The following is a 10,550-nucleotide window of genomic DNA, read 5'->3' on the forward strand; positions in this document are numbered from 1 at the left end:
ATTTAAGTCTAATCTTGCATCGTGCACCTTTAAAATAACTAATTTAGTAAATTTTGTTTCATCCAAAATGAACTTGCATAATTAGTGTTTCAAAGAATTGTCTTTGTTTTAAATTAAAGGGATACTTTACTTATTTAGCCATTTTTGGCAGTCAAACAATATTTTGCCTATAATAAAATTGATATTTTCATAAATTTTCATGTACAAAGCTTGTGAATGTCACATGACCAAATCTAGAAAACAGGTGAGCTGTGATTGGTTACCTGAGCCCTTGTGATGTCATTTTCAGTCGACAGCAAGTTGCAAAATGTGTTTTTAAAGGTACTAATTGTACGTAAAAAAAATAATGAAAGTATCAAATTAATTATCGACAAAATATTAACTTTTTATTCCTCGAATGGGCTAAATAAGTGAAGTATCTCCTTTAATATTTTTTTATGTTTAAAATTTTCTTGTTTTGTACCAGAAAATACGTGATTGTCCTACTGCACATTGTACACGCTGCACTACAACAAGTTTTTGCCAAAAATAAATATAATTTATTATGCATTTTGTTTGGTCCAAAAGGAACTAAACATAATTATAGTCTATATATCTTTTTTAATTGGTCCTAATATTTTTAAATGTTTAAACATTTTTTTTTGTACCAAAAAAATAATCGTTTGAATGATCGCGATTGTGATTATTTGTTCCATAATTGAGCAGCCCTACAGTATATATGAAAATCTCACTGCATTGTATATTGTATTTCATTCGATTGAACAGATTAACAATGTTTTTATTTCCTGATCCATGACTCAGTCCTCAACAAGGACGTATGGTGTTATTTCCACAGGACGTGTCAACTGTTTGCTTTTTCCCTGACTTTTCCGGAGGGCATTGAAGTAGTCCCGGCTTGTAATCATAATAAGGCTGTCAAGCCCCAAACACTCCTCCTCTCTCTCTCTCTCTCTCTCTCGCTCTCTTTTTCCCTCCTTCTCATTTGCGGTCGCGCCTGCTCTGCTTCGTGCATCGGCGTCGACATGAGCGCTTCCTGGGGCTCCCCGCACTGCTTCTGGCTGGTGGTGCTGGCCGCCGTGGTGGTGCAGACCCTCACCCTGGTGGTCAGCGTGGTCTTCTTCAACAAGGTCCTGCACACGGTAAGGATCGCCTCCCCTCCCCGCGGGAATCCCAGTCAAAACTTTGCAGGAGCGTTCAAAAAGGACTCGGAACAAAATGAAAGGCGCTGTCAGAAGGTTTCACCTCATCCAGCAGGAATGCGAGCGCTTCGCACAAAGCGGAACAGCTGGGAGCGCTCGCGGGGTTCCGCCCGACAATAGGAGGAAGTAAGGGCTGAGTGGTTTTTTTTCGTGGCGTCACACACCTCGACAAACTTTCAAAGCCAAAACACAGCCGCATTATTATGTTCATATTATGAGTCTATTGTCTTCATTTGGTGAGATTTTCTCTTGGACGTGTCGACATGTAATCAGGCATATATTCTTTATCTTTTGCCAAAAAAAAAAAAAAAAAAAAGAGACTAATTGTACTTAATACTTGTGAACGTCTTCTTCATTTGTGTCTGCATGACTGGATTATACTGCTCCCTGGTGGCCAACACACCACAAGGGGCCACTTTTTTTTTTTTTTTTTTTTTAAACTGTTTTCTATTTTGCATTCTATATAAGTCATTGGTTTTTTTCTGATAATGTCCGATATCGTGTTTTAACAAATTAAACTCTCAAGGCAACACTGTGTTTTAAATCAATATAAATTTTTTATATTTTGATCTCTAGTACATTAAAAAAAAAAATATGATGTAGGATTTTTTTTATTAGGCCAATTATGATATTTGGCAGAATAAAATTCTGATGAACAATTAACCAGCCGATTAGTGAAAAAAAACAACAAAAACATGACAAATAACTTTCTTGGTGGTTTAATGCTTACAACAATTAAGTGTCATTTTTTATTAATAAATATTGAAAAAAAAATCAGATTTTTGCCCATTATAACGAGCTAATATCTGCCAATTAATTGGTCAGGTATGACGAGGGTTGTCACAAGAACCGATACTTCGGTGCCAAGTCGATGTTAAGATTCTGAAAATGTGACGGTACTGCCTTTTCTACAATACCCGAAGTACCGTTTGGTATCGAGGCGGCGTATCTGGCCGCGTCTTTTGTGTTGTTTTGGGGGTGTTTATTTATTTTATTATTATTATTTTTAATCCCACACTCACTCACTCATACAAGCTTACATCATGTAAACTGGGTGGATATGGGCGCTTATCTGGCAACCCACGTGACGTCTAATGACGTCACGTGACTACCCTCCCGCTGCAACAATAACAAGGAAGTAGAGTAACATGCGTGCAACATGACAGTAGCCCGCACATCTGCGTCGTCTTCAACTTCAATTAGTTGAGAAGAAAAAACACCAAAGTCGCGTATAGAAGTACTTTGGATTTGAGGTTGATGCGCAGGGATTGAGATGCCGAAACCGTTTCCAGACGAAAGGGGAACACATCCAACTTAGCGAAACATGGACATCCAGACTTGTACCAAGAATTCAAGGCAAGTGCATTTGAATTCCCGTCTTATCATTGTTGTTCATATCTAAACTAATAACGTTAGTATGATGACCCCACACTCAATGAGCTGCTTTGCGAAGTAACATTAGCGTTATGTTCAGCCTCGTCTGTCCCGCATAATAAAGTTCGGTCAAGTTGCCGGGCAGCTAATTTACTGAATCACCTAAAGTAACATTAAACAACCCTCAAATAATATATCAAACGTTATTCGTTATTTTGTTTGTTTGTGTGTGTGTGTGTGTGAGGCTACGTGCTGAAACTGGTTGTTAAATAAGCAGCACAGTATAAGATTTTTATTTTTTAATGCTCATTTTTCATTTTACAGTATTTTAGTGTTTAGTACTTGTTTGTTTGTTTGTTTGTTTGTTTATTGAACATATAAACATAACATATAAACATAAACAAGTAGCAAATAATAATTTAAAGAAGAAACTCATAGCAATTATTTGTGATGGTTTACATGTCCAACGGAGTAGGAAGAAGTTAAAAATGTATCTAGTCCTACTCCTTATTCTTTGTATCTTTTAACTTATTTCATTATTAAATACAGTAAATTAATACATTACAATAAAAGAATGTGTAATCCTGCTTGTGTAGACAATTACACTAACATACGTACATTAGTCAGTAGCGTATGTACATTAATTTCTTAGGCATACACAATAATACATCCTCATACTCACATATACAATTTTCATTTCACTTTCATTACAATAATGCTCTTGAACTGTACTTTAAAAAAAAAATTTAAACTCAACAATTGACTTGCATCTTTCCAAGTTATTACCAAAACGATTCCACAAATGAACACCTCTTACAGAAACACACCTTTGCTTAATATTTGTTCTTATTGTGATTATTATTTTGTCGACACTTGTACCCCTTATGTTATACAAAGACTCTAATTTCAAATGGCTTCTGAATACTATGGCAGAGTAGATTGTTGTAAGCTTTATACATTATTTGTGCTATTACTGTACTTAGCTAGTACATGCACAGTATTTTTATTTTATTGTTCACTCCATTGTTTAATACATTAATGCACAGTATTTTAATTCAATGCTTTAAAGCTACATGCCAATTGTTCTGTTTAAGCACACAGTATCATTGTTTGTTGTTCACTTCTAATAAAGGAGTGTATGTTGAAGTACAGAATTTATTGCTTATTTTCTATTTTTACCGTGGTATCGAAATGGCATCGAGAATCGTTAATTTCAGTGGTATCGGCATCGACTACTAAATTTCTGGTATCGTAACAACATCCCTAGGCATGACATATATTTACATTTTTTTTTCTTTATAAGGGCACCAATTTATTGAATTTATCTGTTACGATTACACAACTTTGTGAACTAGGAGTATGACGATATATTGATAGCACGATAAATCGTGATACTTTGTCTCCCAAAAGATTATCGCTACGCCTATGCAAGTATCGCGATATTTATAGTTAATATACAGCTGCTTATAACCGCTCCATTGTTCATGACTTATTGAGCAATTACTTGGCGGGTCACTCGGAGGAGCACCTCATAAAAGTGGCGGTTAAATGGACGCAAGCCTTCAAGGCGAAGAATACTCATAAGCTTAGTTTCATTATTATTATTATTATTTCATTATTATTATTATTTTATATATATATATATATATATATATATATATATATATATATATATATATATATATACTGTGAACTACTGTACACTACATGGGATCATTTAGTATTTTTGTCTGAATAAACCTGCAAAAAAATATATATTCACTTGAGGTGTTTTGCTTGTAATCTGTGGTTCTCAATTTTTGAATAAGAAATCTATGTCGTAACTGTTAAGGTGTCTGTTAGAACAAAGTATATTAATATCACAAGTGTTTCTTTGTGTTGTGGTTGTTTGTGTGTGCGTGTGAGAGTCAAATAGTGGTTGCATTATGTGCTAAAATGTCAGAAGGTTTGACCCGCTGCGCTGTCTGGAATTTGGAATGTTGAGAAAGAAGATGCCTCGGGCGTCTCAACGCAAAATCTCCACTTTTACCCAGAAAACTCTTCAGCGCAACTCATTCTTGGCTAAGACACATTGAACTAACTTTGTGGTTTTCTTGTTTTTGTTGTTGTTTTTTTTAAATGTAAATTCAAACTATATATTCGCCTTCGTGATAAAATTCTCTGTTTATGTCTACAGATGCAGGAGAGTTTCTCCGGCGGGAGTATGTCATGTTTGACCGATGCCAATCTCAATTTCCTGTCCAATGAGAAGAAGAGTGACCCCTGCTGGCAAGTCCTGCAACAACTTCGCTACCACATTGAGAAGGTTTTCTCCGTTGATAATGAATTCTTAATTGAGGGTGGGGGTACTAACTAAAATGGCCGACTTCCTGTTCAATTTCGGGCATGAGTTCTTGAGACTTTTTTTTTTGTTTTTTTTTTGTGAGTCCTATTATGACAGATAAGTACACCTAATTTCGTGTTGATTAGTGAAATTGGTGACAGAGGATAATTTTTTAAATATTTCATTTCCGAGCCCTGGAATGTTTCCAAAATGGCTGCTTCAAACCAAAATGGCTAACTTCCTGTTCAATGTCTGCTCTGGATGCTTGACACTTTTATTTTGGTGCACGTAGCAATTATTTTTAGAATTATGTTTTGCTTCCCATCTCTTGATTCCAAAACCGGGCATTTCAAATTAGCAGAACAAACAAATGGACCAACATAAATCCAAATTCAGTAACTGGTTCGGTCTGTCGGCCAAAATGTCGCTCTTTGTTTTCCAAAGTAAAAACAGACGTTTACAAATGTTTTCATTTGATTCAACAGTCCGCTTTTAAGAAAAATGACAGAAATCTGAGAATGTTTACTGTTGACAGGTCGAAATGATGCGGATTTGTCCCATTTTAAACTACACAAGGTCTTGAAACGATTAATCCAACTCATTTTGAGTGTTTCCATAGCGAGAGTTTTAGTGGATTAATTGTTTGCGTGATTGCGGTCTTTCTTCGCAGGCGATGGCGGCGAGATTAGAGGAGGAGATACCTTCCGGCGTGACAAGTAAGAGCACGTCTGGCGTTAAGACGAGCGAGATAAATGATCTTTTTCCAACCTCGATGAAATGACGCGACCGTGTGCTTGCCAGATAAGCTGACAGACGTCCTCCCTTTCCTTCCCGACGGGCACGTTCGTCCCGACGTGGCTGCCCATGTGACCGCCACTTCTTCTTCTTCTTCTTCTTCCTCACGGGTACAAGAAGGTAAGGAAAAGTGTTGGATGACAATTTCCCAAAATTCGACCACATTGTATACATTGCGATGTCAATTTGAATTTGACGAATTATTTTGACCCGAGTGTTTAGTTCCCCACCTTAAACACCTCCTGTGACCTTTGGCCTCTTGCAGGGGTTGAAGAATGAGCCGGGAGGTTTTATGATCTAATGTCTCACCAAGCTCGCAGCCATTTTGCACACTCAAATTCTTTCCTGTGAGGGGACCACGTTTGCCGAAGAATATTTCATACATTATTGAATACATTATAGCACTATTAAAAATAAGCAATACATGAAATGCTGGAGAATATTTCAGTGTATTAATTTGAAATATACATAAAATGGTTTGGGGGGGTTTTTGGACTCAATTAATTTATTTTATTTTATTTATTTTTTTACTAGCCGATCTTAAAAAAAAAAAAATAAAATAAAAAAAAAGATTTTGACTGGTTAAATTATATTTTGCATGATTAGTGCTTCTTAATTTATTCCTTCATATTTTTAAATAAATCTACACTTTGAAATGTACCACATTCCAATTGGCAAATTTTAAATTAGAATTTTTAATTTACATTTAAAATACAACACAATTAAAAATGTCTCTTTTTTTTTTCTTTTTTTTTGCCTCATGTAAAATTTTTTACTTTTATGTGAAATTTAGCTCTCCTAAAAAAAAAAAAAAAAAACATTTTTGACTAGTTAAATTATCATATATCTTGCATGATCATTAGCTCTTATTTTATTTCTTATTTTTAAATAAATCTACACTTTGAAATACTCCGCATTCCAATTGGCAAATTCTAAGTCACATTTTAAATTATAATTTTTAATATACATTTAAAATGAAACAACATAATTAAAAAATATATTTTTTTTTTCCTCGTAATTTTTTTTATTTTTATGTGAAATTTAGACAAAAAAAAAAAAATAAAGATTTTTGACTGGTTATATTTTGCATGATCATTAACTCTTCTTAATGTATTCCTTCATATTTTTAAATAAATCTACATCACATTCCAATTGGCAAATTTCAAGTCACATTTTAAATTACATTTTTTAATATACATTTAAAATGCAACAATTTAAAAATCTACATTTTTTTTAACCTCATGTAAAAAAAAAATATATATTTTTATTTGAAATAAAAAAATCACTTTTTATTATGACAAAAGTAAGCAATTGATGCCTACGACAAGGTAATAGTTTTGTGTTGACTCATAAAGTTTTTGGCTTTGAAACGTCCGCGGTTGTCGTGCAGACGGCGCGAGGAGCCTTAAAGGTTACCTGGGCGAGCGCGTGACGGCGTGGGAAGGTCATCGAGGTCAGTCCTTCTTGCACAACGTGGAGCTGAGCGGAGGAGGAGAGCTGCTGGTGCCTCGGGCGGGTCTCTACTACATCTACGCCCAGACCTACTTCAGACTCTCCTCCGCCTGGACCAAGGACCAGGACCACGACCAGGATCAGGATCCCGAGCACGAGCGGGAGCGGGAGCAGGAAGGAGCTCAACTCGTCCAGTATATTTATAAAAAGGTCAGAAACATGATCCACTTTTTTAATGATGAATCTTTTTAAGATATATCGTCAGGTTTGCTAATTTTGTTACCGTTGCTTTATTAAAGCAATTGAAAGAGCAACCGCGGCCATCCTGCCTCAATCTGTACCACGAGTTGTTATGCGTTACAATTTGTTCTAAGTGGTAGCCAATAATCAACTAGCTAACTGTTTACTTTTCTGTAGTGTAAAATAAAAAATAACTTAAAAATAAATAAATTACCGAATCTGCAATAGGTGAACTGTGATATGGTGAAGGACGACTGTGTATTTGGAATGTAATAAAAAAAATTACAACCAATGAAAAAAACATTTTTTTTTTTACACAATTTAGTTTTTTTTAAACATCATATCATATATTTTTTGGTATACTTTTTAAACATGAAAAAATAAATTTTAAAAAGTTAAATATTTGACTTTTGCATAATCATTCAGCATTAGCAGTTTCTTTAAACAGAAAAATCTGTTTTTGCTAAAATTATTTTTTAGTAAGCTGTTCTATGATGTAAATATTTTACAAAAAAAAAATGGAATTTTTTAAAAATGGCATATCAATATTGTTGCGTATTTTTTAATGTGAAAATATATATTTAAAAAGTTAATCATATTAATTTATCTTTAAACAAAAAAAATCTGTTGACAAAAATTATATTTTAGTAAGCTGTTGTAACTATGAAGAAAACATTTTACACAAATAAAAAATGTGAAATTTTAAAACGGCATATCAATATTGCTGCTAGGGGTGTTAAAAAAAAATCGATTCGGCGATATATCGCGATACTACATCGCGCGATTCTCGAATCGATTCAATAATCGGCAGAATCGATTTTTTTTTTTTTTTTAGGATTCACACCTTGAGCATGGAAGAATGTTATATGAACGGCACATTAAGCCTTAATATTTTTATTTTAATGCTGTTCAAATGTGAAACAGATTGCAAACTGTTTGTGTACAGTGGCTCACGGTTATAAGCCTCAAGTTTTAGATAAATATATTCATACAAATCTTACAGTGTACATGTACAAATTTACTGATAGTATTTTCTAAATTTGAATGGAAAAAAATCGCAACAATCGACTTATAAATTCGTATCGGGATTAATCGGTATCGAATCGTGACCATTCGTATCGGGATTAATCGGTATCGAATCGAATCGTGACCTGTGAATCGTGATACGAATCGAATCGTCAGGTACTAGGCAATTCACACCCCTAATTGCTGCATATTATTTAATGTAAAAAAATATATTAAAAAGTTAATCAATTATTTGAGTTTTGCATGATCATTAAGCTTTAATTTATCTTTAAGACAAAAAAGAATCGCTTTGATTTAAAATGTTAATGAATCATTTAATATAATAGCTAAACATTTTCATTTAATTTTAAACCTCTCTGTTTAATATTTTTCGGGTGGTTTTAGATTTTATTTTTGGCCACAGCAAAAACATTTGAAGAAAAAAAACAAAAACTATAAATTACAAAAAGCAGAAATTTATGCTGATGGTTTTTGTTTAATTTTGGAAGTTGGATTTAAAATGTAATGCTATTAAAACTGCTTTGTTAGCTTAAAAAGAGAGAAAAAAAAAAAGTGGTCAAATACCTGTTGAAAATGTTTTTCCGCAGATGAGTTCGTACACGGTCCCCATCCTGCTGATGAAGTCTTCGCGGAGCGCCTGCTGGCCGCGGGGCCAAGAGCCCGGCATGTTCTCCCTCAACCAGGCGGGCACGGCCTTCCTGCAGCCCGACGACCGCCTCTTCGTCGCCGTCGGCAACGCCAGCGCCGTCGAGACGGATGGCAGAGCCAGCTACTTTGGGACCTTCCTGGTGGGCTAGACTTTGCACGTTTCGGGACGCGCGCTGCCCGAGTCACACTGTGACGATCATGTGGTGCGCTCGCCAGATAATGAGCCATTCATGTTTACAATCGACAAACACTGGGCTAAATGTGCTCATGTGAGAACACTGTAAGCTGCGAGGGCTCCCCCCTGCAGCTGGAAAGTGGAACTGCTGCGCTCCGGACAATCGCATGGCGGCAAGCAGGGCAGGTAGCTTGACCTTTAAGTAACACAACTTGCGAATTTTTCAGGATACCAGATACTTTTTTTTTTGTTTTGTTTTTTAAGCAAAATGTAGTGGGTCAGCTTGAGTCAATATGCCACATTTAGCAATTGCAAATTTCTTTTTTATTTTATTTATTTTTATTATTCCGCTTTTTTTGCACAGGTATTTTGCCAATTTTTTTCCCAGCAATGAAAAGTAACTTTGGAAGCTAATGTTAAAAGCAAGCTCAAAGTTAACATCCAGGCTAACACTGAAAGCTAACTTTGGGATCTAACAGAGGTAATATTGAAACTAATATTACAGGTAATATCGGACGCTAACGTAGATAGCTAATGCTAATGCTAACGTAAGAGGTAATAGAAGCTAACTTAAAAAAAATAAATAAATCTAAATTGTAAGCCAACTTCCACAACCAATATTAGAGGTAACGTTGAAGCTAACGTGTAGAGGTATCGCTAGAAGATACTAATACTGATACTAATATTGAGAAAATAACATTTGAAGCCAACGTGAGAAGCAAATGCTAACACAAGTGTTAAAAGTAATGTCGGAAGATAACTTGAGAAACTAACCTTTAAAACTAACTCAGAAAAAGAAGTAGGCTAATGTACGTTAGCATTACATTAAAGCTAGTCTTAGTGGTAAAATCTGAAAACTAACGTTACAAGGGAAATTCTCACTCTGCGGCAACGTTGGAATATTAAGGCAAGCGCTAACATTGGAATCGTAGCTAGAACTTCAAAACAGGATCTGACATTTCAAGCAAACATTGGAAGCTAATGGACTCGGAACGAATGTCGCAAGCTGACGTTAACTTTGGAATCTTAATGTGAGAGATGATGTCAAAACGTGAAGTCAAGAGGGAACTTCTGAATTTCACGTTTCAATCCAACGTTTTTATTAACGCCCAACATTTAGAGTTAGCTTTGGAAGCTAACAAAAGAAGCTAACACGGAAGATAGAATTGATGTTAACGCTGGAAGCTAACATTAAGCTACGTTAACATTGAACTTTGTTGAAGTGGTTTTGTTTTTTGATGATAAATTTTGTACAATTATAAATACATCAGGGGGTTGTCATATTAAATTGACAATTATTACTAATTTTGAAATCATG

The 10,550-nt window shown here is 35.0% G+C and overlaps 1 protein-coding gene across 2 annotated transcripts; it reads left to right on the plus strand.

Moving 5' to 3' along the window:
- Positions 1-905: 905 nt before the first annotated feature.
- Positions 906-10,537, plus strand: LOC144032087 (tumor necrosis factor ligand superfamily member 10-like). 2 transcript variants are annotated; one of them, XM_077539753.1, is made up of 6 exons: positions 906-1,139; positions 4,750-4,878; positions 5,567-5,612; positions 5,698-5,811; positions 7,082-7,353; positions 8,997-10,537. In XM_077539753.1, the coding sequence occupies exons 1-6, from the start codon at positions 1,023-1,025 to the stop codon at positions 9,204-9,206; spliced, it is 888 nt and encodes a 295-aa protein (XP_077395879.1). In that variant the 5' UTR covers positions 906-1,022; the 3' UTR covers positions 9,207-10,537. The 2 variants fall into 2 exon arrangements, with proteins under 2 accessions (XP_077395879.1, XP_077395880.1); XM_077539754.1 differs by lacking the exon at positions 906-1,139 and adding an exon at positions 2,225-2,555.
- Positions 10,538-10,550: the final 13 nt, after the last annotated feature.

Source organism: Festucalex cinctus, chromosome 12 (genome assembly GCF_051991245.1).
Source record: "Festucalex cinctus isolate MCC-2025b chromosome 12, RoL_Fcin_1.0, whole genome shotgun sequence".
Taxonomy (NCBI): Eukaryota; Metazoa; Chordata; class Actinopteri; order Syngnathiformes; family Syngnathidae; genus Festucalex; species Festucalex cinctus.

Excerpts from the sequence above, each read along its gene's own strand:
- LOC144032087 (XM_077539753.1), top strand. The coding sequence starts at position 1,023 with ATGAGCGCTTCCTGGGGCTCCCCGCACTGCTTCTGGCTGGTGGTGCTG. Across the intron at positions 1,140-4,749 it reads TCAACAAGGTCCTGCACACG|ATGCAGGAGAGTTTCTCCGG; the intron begins GTAAGGATCGCC and ends TTATGTCTACAG. Across the intron at positions 7,354-8,996 it reads TCCAGTATATTTATAAAAAG|ATGAGTTCGTACACGGTCCC; the intron begins GTCAGAAACATG and ends GTTTTTCCGCAG.